Source organism: Solanum pennellii, chromosome 3 (assembly GCF_001406875.1).
Source record: "Solanum pennellii chromosome 3, SPENNV200".
Taxonomy (NCBI): Eukaryota; Viridiplantae; Streptophyta; class Magnoliopsida; order Solanales; family Solanaceae; genus Solanum; species Solanum pennellii.
The window spans coordinates 68,362,292-68,384,547 of NC_028639.1; the positions used below are offsets into that span (position 1 = coordinate 68,362,292).

Below are 22,256 nucleotides of genomic sequence, written 5' to 3' on the forward strand. Positions count from 1 at the left end.
GTCTTTTAGACCATTCTGAAACCATTTAAGTTGTAACTGAGGAACTTGATATGATAAGTAGCTCGTATGAGAATTGAAAATTTTTCTACAACTACAAAATAAAAAGTCCCAAATTTGGCAATAACCTTCCGTTTTTTAGAAATTTTTTTAACTTATATCCATTGAAAATTAATATAATGAAAAATTTAAAATATCGGTGCAATATTGACTTTCGAATGTTGTTTCTCTTACTTAATTTTAAAGTTACTGGTAATTCCATTTATCATAGATATAATAATTACGAGCAATTACCTGTCAAGTGATCTGAAAGTATAAAAAAAGTTGCACAATTTGAAAGAAGGTAGTTGATTTAATTAAAGTTCTACTCCCTACTTGTAGTGTAAATATTTGAAAGCTTACACGAAGTTATTGATATTATTAACCCATCTTTGTTTTAGGTAAAATTTTAAAATATTACAAGCATGATATTATCTGGTGACTGAGAGTTCTGATTCAATCTAGCAATTGAAGGTCACATAGGATAATTTTGAAGATATCTCATATCGGTCAACTTTTGAGATTGAATTAGGCCTAAAATGAAAGTATAGGACTCACCCCGATTCTCATTTTAATATTGGACTTCCATATTAAATTATTAATACATCAAATGTTGAAGAGTCGGTGAAAAGATGAATAATATGATTTAAACCATCCCTAGCTTTTGAACAAGTTTTATTTCTTTAACAATAATTCAACTCCTAGGTTCGTTATCAATCTAATACATGATTTATCCCATGAAGACTTATAAGAAGCATTCTTAGTAGGGAACCCACCCACCAAGGTCTATAAATTTGATTAGCCTACATAGGAATGATTAGATAGGTATAGCATTTTATGGGGTTATGTGTTTGTTTTTTGATGAATAATTCATAGTAATAATATACTATGACGTTTGACTAGAACAAAGGCCCCATTCATTTGGCAAATAAAAGAGCATTCATAAGGATATATGATTTATATAGATGAAGCTCAGCATATCCTGCCAAATAATAATGCACGCATGCATATATCATATAGTATACTTTTTGCTTGCTGTCTTTTTTGTTTCCTTTTGTGTGTTTTCTTCATACTTTCACTCTCAATTACTTAATATCTTTACTCTTTACCTTTTTCCATTTGCTCTATTCTTCTATCTCTTTCTCTCTCATTTGTGTGTTCACTTTTTGCTACAAAAGTTGGATTTTATTAAAAGCATTGCGCACTCATGAATTATATCACTAGTATACACCCCCTCCCTCTCCTCATGATTTTAATTCCTAGGAGCAACTATTTATACTTCTATGATTGTTGGGTAAAATTTTGGATTACCCTTTTTTTATGTTTTATTTGGGGCAACGAGGAGAAAACGTACTCAACTTGAGTTGAAATTAGTTCACCCAACCAAAAAAAAGAAGAGATAGGCAAAATGAAAAGATAGCCCTTATAATGTTCCTAGCAAGTGTAGTATGAAATAGAAAGGGTAAAACTTGTCATATATACTATTAACAACAAAAAACAACGTAAATTGTAATTCACAAATACGATATAAAAATGGATAGAAAATACATAATTTATTATTTGTACTGTACAAATAGAGGGTTATTTCTGATAAATCAAACAAAACATTGTGAGGAATGAAAACGCTAACATGATATGGGTGTCCAAATTCTTGAAGACAACTCCAATTGTATGTACCCTTGGAACTTTTAACTATGATGAGTGAAAATTACATTATTATGTGAGATCAAGAGATGAAAAGCTTAACTTATAAGGCTTAAATTGCTCAAATTTCAAAAAGTACAAAAAATCAATTAAATAATATCCACAATCATAAGTACTCATGTATAGTCTATAAAGGTTGAACTTCCATAAAAATCAGAAACTTCAAATTGAGAGGACATTTAAAATAGCTATTCAAAAGGAACAGTACAACTAGTTACCTATTGAATTCACTTTCAAACGTCTTAAATTACTTTTTAGTATTATTATTCACACAGCTAAAATTTTAAAAATAAAGAAGCGAATTTGATTAAATTGTATGACTGATTTAGTCGAACGCAAATAATATGGAGTAATTCATTCAACGTTGGAAGTCTATTAGAATCCAAATTATTTAATTAAACAAAATTTGTTGCTCCGATCCTTGCAAAGCCCACAATGATTTTCAATAAAAGAAGGCCTTCCCAAATGATTACAAAAGTTGAGGGATGATGTGAGTTTTTTTTGTCTTTTTTTTTGTTTTACTTCCTCACATTTGCTGTACATGTCATTAATTAACTCTAATTTGATGAGGAAAAACTACCCAATCTGTTGTTTGTTTTCGGGTGGAGGTGATTTTGTCCTTCAATTACTCCACAATTTCATAACACAAATCAAAATAGTAGAATCAAATTTATTTATCTCAGCTTGTAGCTTCAGATATGCTGTGAAGTTTGGGATGCCATGTTCTTGGTTTTGCACCAGTTGAACTCCTATGCTTTTCTTGTTTCACCTGGAAAAAAGAAATTACATTCACATAATTAAATAATGAACAAATTTGTATTAACACTCTTTATGTAACAGTTGGTATAATTCCTCGAATTTTTTTGTTCTCTGTATTTTTGAAAGTCAGAAAAAAAAAACAAGCCGAACTTTTCACTATTATTTTATCTTCTTCCGTCATTTCTTCTCATCTTCAGAAACAGGTGAAATTGAAAGTTTGGTTTGAAAAAAAAAAATAATCACCTGTTTGGAGTTATCCAAATCAGATCTTCTAATAACTCCATTTTTAGAGTGTGAATTCGTCGATTTCTCACTACTCCTGTCACCGGATTCTAATTGGTGCTGCTTCATCTTCGAATACTTCTTAGCCCATAATCCTTTCATCACCTCTGCATAATTATAAAACTCAGTAATTAAGTACACTAAATTAGTTAGTTCCTCCTCAATTAACCAGAAATTAAAATATAGAACTAACCTTGAGTAGTAATTAATCTGTAAACATGACCCAGAACAAGCGTATCCGTCGGTTTGAGAAGCTTAATACGCGTTATACGAACTGGCATAGAATTAGTTCCACTAGTATTACTCGTCGCACTGTCAGTTTTTTTGGCGGTGGAAGCGGTGGCGGAAGAAGGATTAGTGGGCGGACACAAGGTGGTGGTGGTAAGAAGAAGAGCAACATAATGACCTGGATTCATCTTCATGATTTCATTAGCAGTAACAGGCCAATAGAGTTTATCAACTCTACCTCTTGGGTGTTGTATAAGCAAAGTAGCATTATCAATGGCTTGGCAGTTGCCCATCTCTCTCAATTTACTGAAAGCCCTTTTTCTTTTTTTCTTCTAAAAAAGTATTTTTGTGGAGAAGAAGAAGTAGCAGTGAAGGGAGATAACGAAGCACAACAGGGGTCTCTTTATAGCCACACTCACCCACTAACTGACCCCACCCACCACCCCCATATATGTAATGTAACGTATATTCTTGTAAATAAAATTAAAGTAATTTCAAGTTTATTTGAAAAATTAAATTAATTTTAACTAATAATCAATAAATTAGAATTTATCCCGTTACTGATTCAAACGTATATAATAAGTGAAGTAATGAAAATCATGTTTACTAAAGAGTAGTGACGGTGAATGTATTGTGTGTGGCCGACTTTTTAGACGGTGAGTCAAAGTTAAGCTAAGTAGATAATTCAAAAATAAATTTGATAATTTGTTTAATTTAATTTAATTTAATTTTAATAAGAATTTAATTGAAATTTCAACCTGCTTAATTAAATAATGAAAGATACGTTTTACGAAGATTTTAAGGACCAGCTGTTTTGCACCCAGTAGAGTAGTGATTAAAGGAAGTGATGTGAATAATGAGAAAGTGTTGCTCTTTTGCTGTCTCTTAATAATGTTCGGTATCTGATTTAAAATTAATTAATTTTTAAATTTACGTTAAATTTTACGAATATCTTTTATGTTTATTACAATTTTGATTAATCACGATAGAGAGATGAAAATAAACAAAAAAGGATAGAATATGTAGGTTTTGCTATTTTATCACGTAAACACAATGCTTTACGTCATTGTACTGCTAAAGTTTTTTACCACTATGCTTCGATCTACTGCTTTATCAACTCAGCTGACGCGCCAACTTCCACCTGCTCCCTTCAAACTACTCAAATTGAACACCAAATATATTCTTATCCAAAATAGCCGGTAACAACAGGATACTACTACACTTCTCTTCACGTGACACTGTTTTTTTTATTTTAAATTTTTATTCTATTTGAAACAACTAATAAAATCAATAATTTATCAAAAATAATTATTATATATTATACAAATAGCATAATTTAACTTATAAATATAAATTGAATTCAAAATTTAAAGAATATGGATGTTATATCGCTTTTTAAATAAGCATGTTCATTAAATTAATAAAATATTTAACCTTTATTTCTTACTTCATAAATATTAACTTGAGACTTTGATTTAATTATACGTCTTATTAATGTATATTCGGTGCTAAGAAAAAGATTTCAACAATATCACTCGAGGTATATTTATATTTTAAAATACACTTATCGATGATATAATTATTTATATTTATTAATTCTTTACACTCAAAATAATATTTTTAATGTATAGAAAATGAATCAAGTGAAAAGATAATTTGTCTTATAAATTAAAACGATTAAAATATATTTAAGAACAAAAAGTGGAATATATATATTTGACCTTGGGGATTGAAATGCACGCAATAAGTACAAAAGGTGGGTAAATAAAGAAAGAGAAATGAGAAAATTGATGGACACGATAGGGGATGTTTGGCATGACTCACCAAACAAAACAAAAACTAAAAACGTGAAATTTCAAGTGAAAATAATAGGAAGAGTTATCTCATGATAACAATCCACACAAGAAGCATGCACCACATCCAAACAACCCTCATAAGTGCTTGTCGCGTGTGAATCCTATACATAAGATATTTTTTTATTACAAAAAAAAAAATATTTTTTCTTGTAGTAAGGGTAAAGTGAATTAAAAAATAATTTCGTCTATCTCTTTTTTTTATATCTTTGCTCGTGCAAATATTAACACTGTTTTTTGGTCGTAATCAACTTTTTTTTTTCACTCAGCAACCTTTGTTATCTTTTCTGACCCAATTCCATTTTTGCTTCCCTTAAAAGAAGCATACAATAATATAAAACTCTTTTTTGCCTTTTGCCCATCTTCTTTATATCGAGGATATATTGAAAATAATTTTTTTATTTTTATAAAATAGCAGTAAGACACTAAATATTAGTAGAAAACCATATATAATTGAAGGGTACATTAATTGATATTTATTCGTTGAAATTATGTACTAATATAATTAAATATAATTTTTTATTTATATATATTATACATTAACACATTTTATCTTCTATCGTAATTTTCTTTTTTATATTTTAATAATTTTTTAGTGAAGATTCTGAATCCTCTGTGTTGAATATATATTTGTTGGTGTTGTTGCCCATGTCTTTCTTTAATATAAGGTTTCTCAAATAAGTTTAATTCAGCTTCTATCAATTTCTCTATCTTAAGAATGCATGAAATTGATATCATACCAACAAACCAAGACTTCATATCTAACAATCAATTTTGAGTCAAGAATCAAAATTTTGTTCATCTAAAAAAATAATAATATTTTATTGATTAGGCTAACGTGCACTCTTATTTCACCAAGAAGTAGAATTTTACATGTAAACTGTATATACTGTAATAGAAAAGATAAACCTTAAATTATAGAGATAATTATCATGTCTTGGTTCCATATCATATAATATAAATTTCATCAATTGATGTCGATGGAGACAAATTCTGAAAACCATTTTATCATCTAAGATATAATATTTATTTTATTTTCTTAGCTGTCATCCTAAAAACTCGTCAGAATTCAACAAAAAATGAACCTTAAGACTTGTGGAAATGTGAGAATGAAGAAAGCATGCTGAAATTGGAATTCATTGGCCTGATCCACCTAGATTAAAGGTTACGTTTTGACCAAAACAGTTACTTTCTTCTGTCTCAATTTATATGACACTTTTCATTTTTCGAGAGTCAGATAATACATAATATAAGTTTGATTGAGAATTTACCTTTGGAATTTTCAATTTTTTAAAAAGATAACTGTCAAAAATAAAGTTATTTGAATTTCGAAATTCAAAAAATGTCATATAAATTGAGACGAAGGAAATACTGACATAGTGGTCAACCAGTTCTATCATGTTTTGGTCAATAACATTCAAAGAAAGATAGATTGGAGCTTATCTCAAATATGAAGTGGCGCTTGTGAAAGTTATAAACAATCAATTGTTCAAATGATAGTGGAGCAACTTTCTTTTTTGACAAAAATGAATTATATCTAAGTACTTGAAATAGTAATACATGGGCTTCTTTAATTTGTAATCATCACTCATGCGCTAGTTTTCTTCATGCTTGTGATTCAATGAGTTTATTAATTCATTGCTTGTTGCATATTAATGATAAAATAGACTTTCTTTTGACTATTGACAAGGAGGATGATAACAAGTTTTGAGTATTCATGCATGCATGGCTGCAATCGATCCACATATATCTATCGTCCTTGTGAATGTCCCATTCGAAACAAAAAATCAATCAATTAGTCGACCATATAGTTATTATATACGTGTGTGGTGAATTCAGAATTTTTAGTCGATGAATTTAGCTTTTTATATATCCACTTTTTATAGAACATGGAGTAAATATTTGAGAGGCCCCACGATGAAAAGCAGTGATAGGTTGGCGATGGATGGTTGGTTCGAGGTTGATTTAATTAAGAAGTATTAATTAGGGAGAGGTGATAAGATAATACGATACACCTTCAGTTCACCAAGGAGATCATATTGAAGGATTTGGATATATAGGTAGTTATTTAAATAGTTGAGTGTTATCTTATTTTTCGTCAGGTTAGGCTTGGCGGTAACATTCCGTATATATTTTTTCCTTCGTAAGACAGGTTAGGCTTGGTAGTAGTTTGACACTCCATACTTCTTTTTTCCATCACATAGGACCATTAGTATTAGCAATTTTGCATAGTTCCTCCGATTTATATTGCTATCGATTATGTTTTGATTATTATCGCATTACTTTCATGTTGTAACTGTTTCTTTTTACCATATGCTATGTGATGCTTTCTATGTTCTTTTATATGTGCTTGAGGTCTTTCTAAAACAACCGTTCTACCTACGCAAGGCAGGGATAAGATTTGTGTACACTTTACACTGTCTAGTAGATATATATTTGTATTTCTCGAATGATTGTAAAAAGTAATGGAGTCTGATGGTATTTTATCAAGCTAACAACGAATAAGTAACAACCCCTCCATTGTGATGAAGAAAAAAAATTAAAGTAAAATAGTACTCCTTCTATTTTAAAAAGATTGACCCTATTTTCTTTTTAGTCTGTTTCAAAAAGAATGATCCCTTTCTTTTTTTGGCAATACTTTAACTTTAACTTTTCACGTGGCATGTTTAAAACCACAAGATTAAAGGACATATTGGTACATGTGACATAACTTTAATTTAAAAATACAAGATTAAAAAGTCTTTTTTTTTAAACTCCGTTCCAAGTCAAACTAGATTATTCTTTTTTTAAACGAAGGGCGTATATGATAATTGGTGGTTGGAAAATGGAAAGAAACAAGAAGCTACATATGAAGTGTCAATAACCCAAGAAAGGGAGAACAAAGAATATCAAATCCTCTCTATGTCTTCACATCAGACGAATGACAATTCATGGTGCTCCTTTTATTTGTTTCTTACTCTCCAATATATATATCATGATTTGATCACACTATCTCTTATTAATATATTTAATCCCCTAATTAATATATATATATATATATATATTCTTCCACTTTTTATGTATCTAGTGCAAAAAAATATAATAAAGTGATCTTTTCTGATGTATTTTTTATTTATTTATTGAAATGGCACAATAGAAAGTAACAAAGTTTTTTAACAAGGTAGCATTTGTCTGCATATTGACCTTGTAGAATAAAGCTCATCTCTATGTAAAAAGTCTGCCTGTACTACAAGGATGACAGTACTAGTGTACATTCAAGCATCGATCAAGATTTTACACTAGACTTATAATATTTGGTGATTGGCAAGCATTTTTTGGTTGGCGTTATTGCTAGGGGCGGAGCCACGTAGGCTTCAGGGTGTCCAACTGGACATCCTTCGTCGAAAAAAAACGCTATATATACACGTACAATTTTAATTTAATATTGGTATATATAAAAATTGGACCTCTTGAAATGACTAAGTGAGACGTAGTGGAGTTGACAATAGCTATCACATCCCTATATTTTGGCCAGGTTAGATTTCCTGCAGGGTGTTTCATTTTTCTTTAATTATTTTTGACTTCTTGAATTTAATTAATTAAAAAAATATGTATAGAGCCTCTAGAGACCCAAGGTCTGTGGAATTTTTTCAATTAAAATTGAATTATTTCCTTAAATTTTAATACCTTTTTCTTGTAGAATAAGATTTCCTTAAAAAAAATAAAAAATTCTTATGGAATAAGGTTTTCTTTCTCTATAAATAGGAGACGTAATTACCCAAATTATATCACCATATTATTAAGAATAGAATCTCAATAATTCACTCTTTTCTTTTTCTTCTCGTTCTTTTATTTTATAAGAAAAGACCAACATAATATTTTAGTTTCAAGTTTCAATGGACATGAGAAATTATTATAATAGAGTACGAAAAAAAAGTTTGACTTCTCTAAATATTGCTTAACTTTGATTATTTATTTTGATAGTTTAAATTATCGTTTTATTTTTAAAAAAATACTATTACAAGCTTGGACACCCTTAATGAAATTGCTGGTTACGCCACTGGTTATTACGTGGAAAAGACACTTGTTCTATTCCCTGAACCATTGGTTCTTCATCCTTGATTCCATCGTACATATACACACACGAGTAACTAAGTAATGCCATCATAGTATACACATACATACATACTTAGAGTTGTTTCTTTTTCCGTTATTATTGTAAAAAGCCCACCAAAATAATACTCGTACTAGAAAACAAACATATATTTTTTTGTATATTAGTATATCATACATAAAACATATACCGTAATGTATATATCTATCTAGCTACCAACTTCAAACATTTTTGGCCGGGTCACCAAACATAGTAAAAGCCACAATTATTATACCGTAGGTTTTATGAAAATAAAAAAGTTACTGTATATTTATACTCATATAGCAACTTTATTAAAATCTCTAAAAATAGAAGCGTCCGTATGAAAATCAGGTTTGACTTGACTTGGACCAACCCATGATTGGGGCTGATACAAGTGGGCTTGGCCTACTTCATTTATGTATATTTAACCATCAAATATAAAATATTTTTATTTATTTATTTATTCACCGACTCGACTAATTTAATTTAAGACAAAAACTTTATTTTGATACATGAGATTCGCGAAATTTAAAATGATCGAATTTATTTGTGGACAAGTTCAAAAGAAACAAAGACTATTATTTGATGTGTGACACTCCAATTGAAGCACAGAGAATGTCCTTCCAAACTTTAATTGTGACGGCAACACATATCTTCCAAGATGCAGAAAATATTCAATATTTGACTCTTGAAAGGTTTTATTTTCTCTGCTACAATAAATGCATAATTTATTAAAATTTTGAAAATTCAGATCTGAAAATAGGAATAAATCACATAAAATTGGTTCTGACCCAATTAACATCTTGTGGGCCGAAGAATATATGATTTTTATATATACTAAAAAAAAAATCACATCGAATAGTATAAGATTTGATACAATGACATCTTCATTACAACAAAGTTATCAAATTACATTTTTTTTCCAACGAAATTATTGTTACTAAAATATTTTGTAATTACAAAATTAGTTTAGTTTTCCAAATTCAGTATCATAGAAAGTCATTAACCAAAAGGTCGATCGACTTTGTCTGAGTATCACATAAAATGTGTCTTTATTTCCTCAATGAAGTTCTATGATATTTAGGCAAACTTGAGTCTTTTTATTTACATTTTTAGTAATTTTTGTGAATTAAGTCGAGTGATTTTTTTGCTATAAAATTAAAACTCCTTTTGGTGATATTCTACTCTTTCAATTCCTATTTATATATTGTTCTTACTACAAATAAATGTTCCTTAATATTTGTCATCTCATAAAACTAAGGGAAAATTATATGGAATGGCAAACATTCCTAAGTAATTATATAATAGGGGTATAGTTTAATTTATTTACTTTCTATAATTATAGTTTATTTTTTTGCTATAATTAATGGGGTCCACCACCTATTATATAACCAATAGTATAAAAACCTTTTTTTTTTAATCTTGTATATAATTTTACACAAATAATATTATCTCTCCTATTCATATTCCACCTTTTTCTCCTACAATTAATACTCCCTCCCAAAGTTGAATTCAATTTTCGTCCTAAATTTTAGTTGTTTTCCTTTTTTTTTCCTTATTCAACAATTGTATATGTATTGTGTTTCTTATGTTTTTTCATATTTTTTTGATGAAATAATCGATTGTTTGTTCTTATTAGATCTCAAATTAGTCACAGAATGAATGAATCATCTTCATCTATGAGGATTATCACAGGTATTCCATTGCATGTCAATTTTGTTGACAATTTACCATCGTTTTCAATTGGTTTAACTCAAGATTTTGGGGTTGATGTAGGGTCTATGGTAAAATCAAAACAAGTTCAACATGAACAAACAATGGAAGAATTGAGATTAAAGAAAAAAATATGACCCTACGGCAGTTCAAGAAGTTATTAACAATGCTAAATCTAGGGGCATTAAAATTGTACAAGGAGGAAGAAAGAGGAAAGCAGTAAACATTGATTCAGAGGAAAATGCATGTGAAGTTGACGGATCTGAAGAACATCATAATTATGAGGTAGTGGCTTAAAACACAAATTTAGATACAATTTTTTTGTTACTTAGATGTCAATATACAAAAAATTATTGTTTAAGTAAATTTGTATTCACGTAATTATATATAGTATATTGCATGTTTAGTACACACAAGTTTTAGTTATATATTTGTATATGTGTCTGAGGATTTGATTACTTTATACATACTTTAAGTTATGTATAATGAATAATATACTAAGTCTTAATAGTGGTAGTAGCAGATTGTATATTAAAGGCTCATTATTATTTTTGTTTTTGTATATATATACAAAAAGTAATTGGACTTAGTTATACAGATGGGAAAATTTCATATATGATTATAATTTGTATATTTTATTAGTTATATACAAATAATTGAAGTTAGTATATATTAAGTTTATATACATATACAAAAGTTGATCTGTCCATGACTGTTTTCAAAATTGACGTTTTTGTATACATATATACTAAGTTTTAATAGTGGTAGTAGCGGATTGTATATTAAAGGCTCATTATTATTTTTGTTTTTGTATACATATATACACAAAGTAATTGGATTTAGTTATACAGATGGGAAAATTTCATATATGATTGTAATTTGTATATTTTAGTAGTTATATACAAATTATTGAAGTTAGTATATATTAAGTTTATATATTATTGGAGTATATACAAAGTCATTTAGACAGTTGTATATATTGTCATGTTTAACTACTATATTCATGCACACATATTAACCAGAATGCATAACCTAAATAGCCAATGAAGCCATTATCTGTACAATTATAAAAAAAAAANTATATATTTCAAATCATTCAAAGGGATCATATATACAATTAATACAACACTATTATACAATCAAATTACTGAATTGATTTTACACTGATATTCTTTTTAATATACAAATACTACATCAAAAAAAGTATATAATTGTATCAAAAGCAAAACACTTGCTTTATGGCTATATACAATTATCACCAACGGTTACTTGTATTCGCTTACACTGATCTTCTTTATAATATACAAATACTACATTAACAAAAAGTATATAATTGTATAGTACGAAATTTCTGCTTAAAATAATCATATTTTGAAACCAGTTTTTTTTTAAAAAAAAAAATTACGACACCACAATAACGAACGCACATAAATCAAAATTTGTAAATCCAATAGAACATTGTATAATTATTGCAATAATAAACATGAATTTTCATCCAATGAACACTTACCTGAATTCTATTACAAAGAAAAAATAAAAAAAATTGATGAACTGCTGTTTCATAAGAAACAGCAAAAACAAGTTTATCTTTTGTTTCAATTGTTGTATAATTCTTATNGATGAACCGCTGTTTCATAAGAAACAGCAAAAACAAGTTTATCTTTTGTTTCAATTGTTGTATAATTCTTATTTTTTAAAAAAAAATAATGAATTTAAACGTTTACCTTAATAAAGGGATGTTTACCTTAAATTATGGCATTATCTATATTTATTGTTAGCATATTTAACGCTTCANAAAAAAAAATAATGAATTTAAACGTTTACCTTAATAAAGGAATGTTTACCTTAAATTATGGCATTATCTATATTTATTGTTAGCATATTTAACGCTTCAGTTACAAATCACTTTTTAAAATAAAATTATATAAATAAAAAACAAAAGAAACCTTATATACAAAATTAAAGATACCTAAAATAACTAAACTATACCCATAGAATGTAATTGGGTAAATTATACCCATATAATGTTATTTAATCAAATAAGTTTGCCATATATGAAATTTTCCCTAAAACTAATGCATAAATGACATTATTCTATCTATTTTACCTTTAAGATTTATTAGCTCTGAATAATGCATTTGATCACATAGAAAACTAAATAAATTATTTATGTTTATTGATTAAATTAATTAATCAAAATAAATTAATTCTTGTTCATTGATCGAAAACTTGTCTTTAAAAGAACACTTAACAAGGGTTCAAATTACAATAATAACCTTATCTAATTTCTTAAGAGAAGCGGAACCTATAACAACGACAACTAAATAGGAAGATACAAAAATATATTTTTATCGTAAGAGAATGAACAACAAAAAATGAACTGTTTTTTCTTTTATTGTTTTGTTAATTGTCTCCTGCACCACCTCTAAAGTTGAGTATAAGATAGTAGTAATAAAAACCACTATATCCTAATCGAATATCCTGAGTTTTCTATTATAAATGAAAAATCCAATGTTTACATTCTCCCATTATTTACTTTCTTTATGTGATACACTTTTTTTTTTCAGTCATCCGAAAGAAAATATCACCTTTCTATATTTTACAAAGAGTTTATCTTAAAAAATTTCATTAACCCTTAATTAATGAGATAATTTATGGTCATACATGGAGGAAGGTATGTTCTTATTGTTGTACATATATTTATACTTTGTTTAAGACAAGAAATTTGAAAAGTCCACCTTTCGCTCTTAAATTTAATATCTAATCAAATATCGTTACATAAATTTTGAAACGGAATACAAAGAAAAAACTAGTGGATGACAAATAATTTGATATCTTTTTCAAGTACTAGTAGTGGGTAAGAAGAGCACTAATATTTATGGGCCCAGTATTAGTACCTTTGCATTTTGACATTCTAGGCAGGACCAATTCTGCGTTCCCATCAAAACAGCTTGAAGCACTACAATAGCTCCAGTAAATTTAATTAAATTGTTTTCTTAATTGATTCTGATTGTCATTAGTAATTCATTAGTAAGTTTATAAGTTTCTTAAAAATGCAGTTAGTCATTGTTAACAAGGTTGTTTTTTTAAAAAAAAGGATCAATCACTAATTCTGATTCAAATTAGTCCTGACTAAAGATCTTACATAGTTTCAAATTGATTTTGAACTAACATAAAATTCGAAACCAATTCTCTCTCGTCTTTTTTGTGTTCCATACCAACTTAACAAAATGGGCTAGTCTTTTTTATATACTTGGCAGAATTAGTGAATATCATAACCTTAAGTTGGTGGTAAGTGGTCAACGTTCAACATCACTAGGTTGGCTGAATCTATGGCATCCCTAAACTTAAGGGATTTGCTAAAAATAATTAATTAGTTTGGTCAAGTGGTTGGCGGAGCCGGGATTTTTAGGGTTTCAAAACTTCAAATAGGAAAGAAGTATACACACGAGGAAGCCAAGGATATTAAGTATTAATCATATATACATAAAAAAAAAATTTAACATTATATATATTGTTTAATTTTCCTTCGAATTCCCTTACTCCCACGTGACTCTGGACCGTGGTACATTTTTCTATAAGAAGATGGGTTATATATTTTTGACTATGAAAATTGTAATGCTTGGACTTTTATCCTATGTTCAGTCATGAGCAATGGCCTATCTTTTGACATTTTGTCCATAAAATTACAAACTCCTATTACTTCGAGTAGGTTGGGTTTGAACTCCAAAAATTACATCAATATGAATTACAGAACCTATCTTCCAGTTTGCGCGTAAGAATATGCTAAATGTATTGTCCTTTTGACACTAATGATATCAACTAATCACAATCAATCAATGGCGAAGCCAAAAATTCGACGAGGAGTATGTAAATTTTCTCTATTTGCTTTGTGTTGTGTGAGATTATCTGCTAGTTTAGCCACAATCTTCCGCATCAGTAAAAATACTATAACAAAATCTGCTTGATACTACTCATATCGAACAGGCTTATTCCTACTGAAATCACCATACAATTTGAAAGAAGCAAAGCTTATTCTATTACTATTCATAGTACATATAACCTTGGATTTACAACAAAGACAACAATTAACAAATGTCAAGACTATTTGATTATACCTTTGGGAAGTAGCCAGTAAATATAAAAGCAAATTGGTGGCACTGCACTGATGCGCACCAATACACAGCTCTGAAGGGCTAGTGATGATATCGCATATGAGTATATGACCCTTCTATCTCCATGATAAAGGACGGGGCGATCACACGGATGGGAAATACTTGTTGAGATTGAATGGGAGGGAATAGAATTCCTCACTTCTCGTGTCCGTCTTGAAAGACTTGAACTTGTCCCACCATGGCTTGCCTCTGTCTTTCCTTACCTGACCATCCCTTTTGTGCATTGTGTTGTCCAAGAAATAAGCCAGGATACCCGCAACAAAAGCTTCCGATGAGAATGGCACGTTAACCATATCGTTGAACTGAAGAAAAACAAAGCATGTAACTTTTCTCAGCAACCTCTTTTACATGACTAGAACTGAAAAAAAAGAAAATAATTGGAGATGATAATCATATTCAGGAGCTAATGTCAATTTGCCATACCCATCGTCCACTCGTGTGAACAGGTCCATAACCCTCAATAACTGTGTGTTCATTGAAGTACTGCGGAATTGACAAACCCAGAAAGATGGAGAAGCCTAGTATGAACTTGCTACGGAAACTGTTCAGATTGCAAAACTGAAGGAAGCTTAAGCCACCTACGCCTACAAAGGACAAACGACATAAGAACTTACAAATTCACCAATAACATGGATCAGAGATTGTTGGATGCCTTGGTTCAATAAACTTACCCACATAAGCGAATAAAATGCAATACAAAGCACCTACAATCGATGTTGGTATTGAAGCAAAGACTGCTCCAAATTTTCCTGAACACAATCGTGTAGTCAAGACAACAACAGGGTAACAATAAGGGGAGGGGGTAGTGGATTATCAACTTTATCAATGGGTCCGTCGTTCTCAAGGGAATGTTTAAGCAGGTGATTTACCAAGAATTGAAAAGAAAATCATAAATCCAGCAGCTATCTGAACTACTCTTCTGCTACCAACACGCGTCAGTGCTAAAAGCCCCACATTTTCACTGCATGTTGGTAAAGAAAGTTCATTTCAGTCAACATTGTAACAAGAGTTTATCACTCAACAGAAGAATTTGTCTGGACATACACAGATACAGAAGATCCATTCCCAGTGCCAAACAAGCCAGACAGCAAAATGCCAATTCCCTGAGATACAAACAAAAGAACACTTGTAACTTGATGAGATGGGTTGGGCAATCCCCCCATAATGTTAAATGCCAATTGCAAGTACAGGCCCATGTTAACTAGATGAGATTATTCGTGATTCCTGTCTGTGTTATGCTAAAGAATGGGGAGGGAAGGGTATGATCTAGGAGAATGCCTTTTTACCTGCCAGCCTACACCTCTGCTGAGTACAGATGGTGGCAATGGAGTAGCACTTGCATATCTCGTAGTTGCAATAAAGGCACCAGTGGACTGAAAAACAAAAGCAACTATCAGAAGGGTGTTGCTTTCAGGCTTGTCTAATCCAAGTATCTGTTTCTTTATAAGAATTAGCAATCAAAAGAAGTGCGCAAAGAAACGACAGAACTAAAAAAAGGAAGCAAAACGGGCAAAAACATAGCAGGGAAGCCATAAAAGAAAAGAACAGATAAAGGTTGAGATGCAACTCTTAGATATCTGCCCCGAAAATAAGGGGCTCATATATAGTATTTATTGAGCCTATACTATGCAGTCAGCAACATTGTCTAACAAGCAAAACATCCGATAAGATAGCGTAAAGCTATCACAATTTCAACAAATTTCTACGTCAAGCAGGTAAAAAAATAGAACCTCAACAAGAGCAACAAATGCAGCCATCATCATAGCAAATGCTTCACCAGCATCAAATGAAGGTGCACCCCATTGGAAGGGGTATGGAACTCTAATCCTGCGAACAAAACCCAGCGAAACGAGAGGATGATATCATCAATATTTACACATTATAAGTTGCTTATAGTTGAGCGACACTTGAATGCACCAAACAAGTACTCTCTGAACTACAGAAGCACTTGGAATAAAATGTAAATAAGTAAATTGAAAGCTTGAAGCGGAAAAATAGCACCTCATGTGTTACAAGAACAATACCACTGTTGAAGAAGTGCAGGTAGAGAAAACAGTAAACTATATGTGCTTTAAGTAGTACAACAATGAAAACTAACAGCTGATCTCAAAAGACGATGTATGCACTCCTAAGCATGAAAATCAGGTAGGTGAGATTCAAACACCCACCTTATTTACACACAAATTAAAAATTAACTAGGGCTTAATCACAAGCTAACCAGGGTACTTATTAACTGCATAGTTTCCTAAATTGCAATTTCAATGTTGTATCTTCCAATTATGCTCAAAGTAAAAATAAATAGCAATAAATGGGGCACAAGCACTTTCCAGTTGTGACTACCATGGTGAAGAGTGACATAAGGGTGTCACTTTGCTCATCATGGAATGTACCAGTCACATTCTCAAGTGTTCCTGCTGATGGAATCTAATAAGGTGATTAACGTTGAATCAACACAACAAGAATGCAGAACATCAGTATGTAGGCCAATTAAAATCTAGGAGTTAGACGCTGATTATGAATTTATCTCATGTATTCAATATCGAAGTGCTATTATTCCGAAGTTTCTGGTCGGCACATACGTTACAAAACTACTTATAAAACTAAAGTACTTACAAAACTACCCTCTCCTCCCAACATGGAATGCCTATTCCAATTCATGAATAAAGCTCACAGAACTCTTTTATGCATTAAATGAGCCAAGTGTGAGATCCCTCTCAAGCTTTACAAACCTATGCTCACATCAGCATAATGTCTTGCGCAAGCACACTCGGATACATGTGGTGTTTTTCCCTTCACTACCCAATCTGTTGTTCACCATCCTAGATGCCAGCCATTAATCATATCTTCCAATTTTTATCTACATACAGTGGCCATAATCACCACGAACCCAAACACTCAGAACTACAATAGGAATATGACGATTTCAACTTCTTCGTATATCTAACTTTTGATATTTTCATTCATTATTTTAAGATTCAGATTCGATATAGACAGATTGACAAAATCTATATTGATCTCATTGATAGAAACCATATATGATTCCTGCCTCTGTTATGCAAGAAGAATCCAATACACCATGGGGCCCTAATGCAGAAGCAAGTGATGAGGGATGAGGAAGAGAAAAGCACTCACCATGGGGCACCATCAATGAGTCCAGCACGATCAGTTCTGCAGCTTGCTTGGGTAATTGGTGCAGCTCCATTGTAAGCCCCACCCACTGTAAGTAAGTGGGCGTAAATCCATACAATTGCAACGGTGAAAAGAACAGCAAAACGATCAAATATATGCTTCCCCGGGCGTATCAGATGAGCCAAATACTGTAATGACAACCAAAAATCACATTAGTATATGCTACAATTCAAAGCAACATAAAGTAATAGGGATATATTTCTTGATAAAGAATCTCACTTGAGAGAAAATGACCAAAAGGACCAGCTCTGGCAACCCAATTTCAACACATTTGGCAACCTAAAAATATATAAGATATAATCAGCATTTCGGCATTATATAGCAGCAAACAAGTAGATGTTCAAGAGGAAAAAAGGTGCATCTACATCATTACTTACCCCTGGAAAACCAAACTCATAGAGCCCGAAGCCGACAAGAGCAACTAAAGGAACAGCTGAAAGTGGGCTCAGAAACCTAAATAATCAAAAGAATAAAATGCCAATTAGAAATAGTTTCACTGCAACGACACAAAATGATGACACAATCGACATGATGCAGTGAACCACCAAAAGTAACCCTTTGAGCAACTACTTGATCTCCAATCCCAAAAAAGAAACATAACAGGATTGGAAAAGAGTGCTTGATTAAATTGTAGGAACTAGATCGGAAGTCTAGTATAGGGAATAACATCTCCCAGACAGATATTGACATAATAGGAAGTAGATCAGATGTCTGTCAAGACATAGGGAATAACATCAACCAGTCATACATTGATAGTAGCAACAACATACCCAGTGTAATCCCGCAAGTGGGGTCAGGGAAAACATTGACACTAAATGGCAGAATATATATCTTATCATACTAACAAACCTCACAACATTGCGCCAGAGACCACTGAAACCTAAGACAATCTGAATTGTCGAAGCAACAATAAGTGCACCCTGGGTGGCCCTCATTATCTTCTTAAATCGCTGACAAAAAATACAAAATGTAACATAATATTAGGACAGATAGAATATCATCAAGATGAAGTGGATGAGTCCAAGTTATGCCTAAAGATCTACTACAGAAATTAAAAGAGTGCACTAATATGGATTATTTCGAGGAAAATTGACTACTAGTTTCCAGAGCTACTGCGGGTTTTTGTGCATTAGTGATTTTGGCACTCAAGTTGTTAGCTTAAAGAGAATAAAACAGCGAAACTTTTGTTCCATGAATTGACTGTGATACTTACGAGAGAACTGCATCACAAAACCAAAATTCCAATTATTTATACTACTCATTCAATTGATTAAAATACATTATTTAAACAACAAAGTACAAAATCAGCATCTGAATACACTAACCGACTCAGGGTCTGGGTCACTCCATCGTCCCGAAAGGATAATCGAAATTGTAGGTGCAACAAAGGTATAAGACGCTCCGATCACAGCTGGTAGTCTAGTTCCAAAGTAAGATTGCAACAAGGTGTTCAGCCCAGCAACAAATAGCACTGTCTGAATAACTTTGGCTTTCTCCTCCTGCATAGAGGAAGACAATCTTCTGTTTAGTATTGTCGCATCACTTTTAAACAAAAAAAAAAAAAAATAGATCATAATACGCAGTATAACAGCTTTCAGTGTCGGTAGAGCTCACATTTCCTCCTCCCATCTGGGGAACCAGAGCTGTAGTAATGATAACTGCGGTACCAAGCATAACCAGATAATGCTGAAATCCAAGAAGGATTGCCTCAGCTGCATTCAGAAATTAGACAAATTCAGCATAGTCCACAGTCCACAATACGGAAAATAATCAACATCATATAAAAAAGATATAAAGAAGTATTATATGAATTTGTTCAAGATCAGCAGCACAAAAAGAAAGAATTATTTTACTAAGTAGATATTGCTACAAACTCAGTCACCTAGACAATAGTTTGTGCTTAATATTTCAAGTGTGACCAAAAATGGATAGCATAAAAAAATACAAATGACACACAAAAAATGGAAGAACTTTCAAACATAAGGAATATAAAAGAAATGCCATAATTATATTTAAATGTAGTATGAGGCTAAATGAGAAAAATAATCATATACTTTTAACAACTAGAATTAAAAAAGGTGTGCACAGAAGCTGCTGCTTATGTAACCAGCTACTAGATCCCAATTTGCTAGCATAACATCTCAACTTCACGAATTCGACACGATATAACAATTGGGCCGTGAATTTGTCAGCAAGGAAAAAAAAAGAATAATCAAAAGAGAAAATTCAAAACTTGAAACAAAAGCAATTAATGTAATTTATGCTCAATACAGCAACACAAATTTTACATAAAGAAGCAATTCACTGAGAAATAGTAAAGCCTGTGGGACAACACCACACATCACATTATGAATCAATTCAATGAGAAATAGTAAAACCCGTGGGACAAAAGAACAGAGTTCATAAAAACCAGGCCCCATATGCTCCAAGCAAGAGAAGAGATAAGATTATTCTACAATGCCAACAAAACGAATGGAACGAAGCAATCTAACAAAATTTTAGAACAAATCTTAGTAGCTCAGCTGATTGGCTACCTGAAACTTTCACCTGAGTGTTCTATTTCCTACCTTGTAATCCCCTCCCCTATCCCGAATTTCGAAAGCAAAAAAACAAAAAAAACAGAATTGAGACTTACGCCATGGAGGAGGACTAGTAATGCAGTAAGAAACATTAGGAAGCTGATCTTTTGGTGGATGTGGCGCTGGTTCATCAGACTTTGCTGCCATAACTTTCTCTCTCCACTACTTTTCTTTCTCTCTCTAAGTTGAACACCTCACTAAATTAGCGGTGCAAACTGCAAAACCCCAAATCTGCACAATGACACATAAATCTCTCAAAAACCAATAAATAAAGTTAACAAAAAAGAAAAAGTACTGAAGCTTTTTGATTACCTAGAAAGCAAGATTATAGAAAAGACTAAACTTTTCGAGTACCCAAGAAGCTCAATCACTCATACATGAACCCACACACAAAAGTGACAAGATTGGAACAACACAACACCCACCCACATGTATGTACCACACACCCACACCCCTTCACTCTTATTTTAAAAAAAAATATAAATGCAAAGCAAATGAAACTGTAACAGAATGTTTTGACAGTATAAGAAAACAAGAAAGTATAAAAAAGAACTACCTTTGATGTATACAACAAGTTCTTGAAGCAACCTGAAGTAGGTATTGTGCATTAAGGTTCTTGATTAATCACAGACCCCACTTCAATTAATCATTTTCAACGAAGAAAAAAGGGACCAACTTTAAGGAGATTTTGTATTTGTTGCTTTTGTGAATTGTCCAAAACAGGAAGAAGAGAAAGTCAGTATATAGGAATGTGTGAGAAAAAAGGTAAAAGATATAATAAAAAGACAGAAAAATAGACCACAACTTTGAACACCGCTTCTGTTTTTCTCCTTTATCTCTCTGTTTCAAAAATTAGAAAAAATGAATAAATTCGAAGAATCTCTCAATCAGAACACATTTATTAATGTTGATTAATATTTGCCACAATCAAATTTGGCATATACTTTTTAAAAGAAACTGATATATTTATCGTCTCTATTAAAATTAAGGCAACTAAAAATAAATTGAAGGAGTATTTGTTTATTTTTTTCTTGTTGATTGGTCATCAACAAACATGCGCTCCAAGGGATTGACACCTCAAATAAAGAATTACAGGAGTAAAAATATTAAAATTATATTTTTTATATAATACAGAGTAAAGAATTTTATGACAAAGGAATTTTTGTTTACTAATTTGAATATTTTTTTAATTAAACAAGCATTATCGTTTTCCCACTGTCCCCCTTCTCTGTCGGTTAATTTTCTGTCAGCAGAAATAATATAATATATAGTAAATACAACATAACTTTTAATTTATCTTATCCTTGTTTTATCTTGTTTTAGTTTTTTTTTTTAAAAAAAAACGATTATACATAATGTAATAGTAAATTATCTTCTTCTTTTTTTTCCTTCAACATCTAATATGAAAGGTTTGTTAGAATGTCCATATTAATTTCTTTTTCGTTTTTTTTTAGAAAAAAACACGATTATATATATGTAATAGTAGATTTATTTTTTTTCTTCGACATCTAATGTGAAAGGTTTGTTAGAACGTCCATATTCATTTCTTTTTCATTGATCGTAAATTAACGACATCTGAAAGAAAGAATAATTAAGTGAGTTTCATTATTTTAAAAAGATTATA

At 31.0% G+C, this 22,256-nt stretch overlaps 2 protein-coding genes and 1 long non-coding RNA gene across 5 annotated transcripts; 1 reads left to right on the forward strand and 2 right to left on the reverse strand.

Moving 5' to 3' along the window:
* Positions 1–2,085: 2,085 nt before the first annotated feature.
* LOC107012441 lies at positions 2,086–3,391 on the reverse strand. Its single transcript, XM_015212290.2, has 3 exons — positions 2,975–3,391; positions 2,743–2,888; positions 2,086–2,509 (listed from the first exon to the last, which is right to left on the reverse strand). The coding sequence occupies exons 1-3, from the start codon at positions 3,300–3,302 to the stop codon at positions 2,420–2,422; spliced, it is 564 nt and encodes a 187-aa protein (XP_015067776.1). The 5' UTR covers positions 3,303–3,391; the 3' UTR covers positions 2,086–2,419.
* Positions 3,392–10,487: 7,096 nt separating this feature from the next.
* Positions 10,488–10,809, forward strand: LOC114076335. Its single transcript, XR_003577150.1, has 2 exons — positions 10,488–10,671; positions 10,753–10,809. It is a non-coding gene; the product is annotated as an uncharacterized LOC114076335 (long non-coding RNA).
* A 3,809-nt stretch (positions 10,810–14,618) lies between these two features.
* LOC107014637 (nucleobase-ascorbate transporter 6) lies at positions 14,619–21,411 on the reverse strand. Of its 3 annotated transcripts, none has more exons than XM_015214631.2 (15): positions 21,189–21,411; positions 20,689–20,863; positions 19,668–19,765; positions 19,379–19,552; positions 18,903–19,003; positions 18,431–18,506; positions 18,273–18,332; positions 17,997–18,181; positions 16,595–16,691; positions 16,151–16,237; positions 15,909–15,967; positions 15,734–15,825; positions 15,536–15,613; positions 15,288–15,448; positions 14,619–15,166 (listed from the first exon to the last, which is right to left on the reverse strand). In XM_015214631.2, exons 2-15 carry the CDS (start codon positions 20,777–20,779, stop codon positions 14,948–14,950), a joined length of 1,578 nt encoding a protein of 525 aa, XP_015070117.1. In that variant the 5' UTR covers positions 20,780–20,863; positions 21,189–21,411; the 3' UTR covers positions 14,619–14,947. The 3 variants fall into 3 exon arrangements, with proteins under 3 accessions (XP_015070117.1, XP_015070119.1, XP_015070116.1); XM_015214630.2 differs by lacking the exon at positions 21,189–21,411 and adding an exon at positions 20,945–21,122 and having other exon boundaries at positions 14,666–15,166; XM_015214633.1 differs by lacking the exons at positions 20,689–20,863; positions 21,189–21,411 and adding an exon at positions 20,108–20,327.
* Positions 21,412–22,256: the final 845 nt, after the last annotated feature.

Excerpts from the sequence above, each read along its gene's own strand:
- LOC107014637 (XM_015214631.2), bottom strand. The coding sequence starts at position 20,779 with ATGGCAGCAAAGTCTGATGAACCAGCGCCACATCCACCAAAAGATCAG. Across the intron at positions 19,766-20,688 it reads TACTAGTCCTCCTCCATGGC|CTGAGGCAATCCTTCTTGGA; the intron begins GTAAGTCTCAAT and ends TTCTGAATGCAG. Across the intron at positions 18,182-18,272 it reads TTTTGGTCATTTTCTCTCAA|TATTTGGCTCATCTGATACG; the intron begins GTGAGATTCTTT and ends TTGTCATTACAG.
- LOC107012441 (XM_015212290.2), bottom strand. The coding sequence starts at position 3,302 with ATGGGCAACTGCCAAGCCATTGATAATGCTACTTTGCTTATACAACAC. Across the intron at positions 2,889-2,974 it reads CAGATTAATTACTACTCAAG|AGGTGATGAAAGGATTATGG; the intron begins GTTAGTTCTATA and ends ATAATTATGCAG. Across the intron at positions 2,510-2,742 it reads ATTTGGATAACTCCAAACAG|GTGAAACAAGAAAAGCATAG; the intron begins GTGATTATTTTT and ends TCTTTTTTCCAG.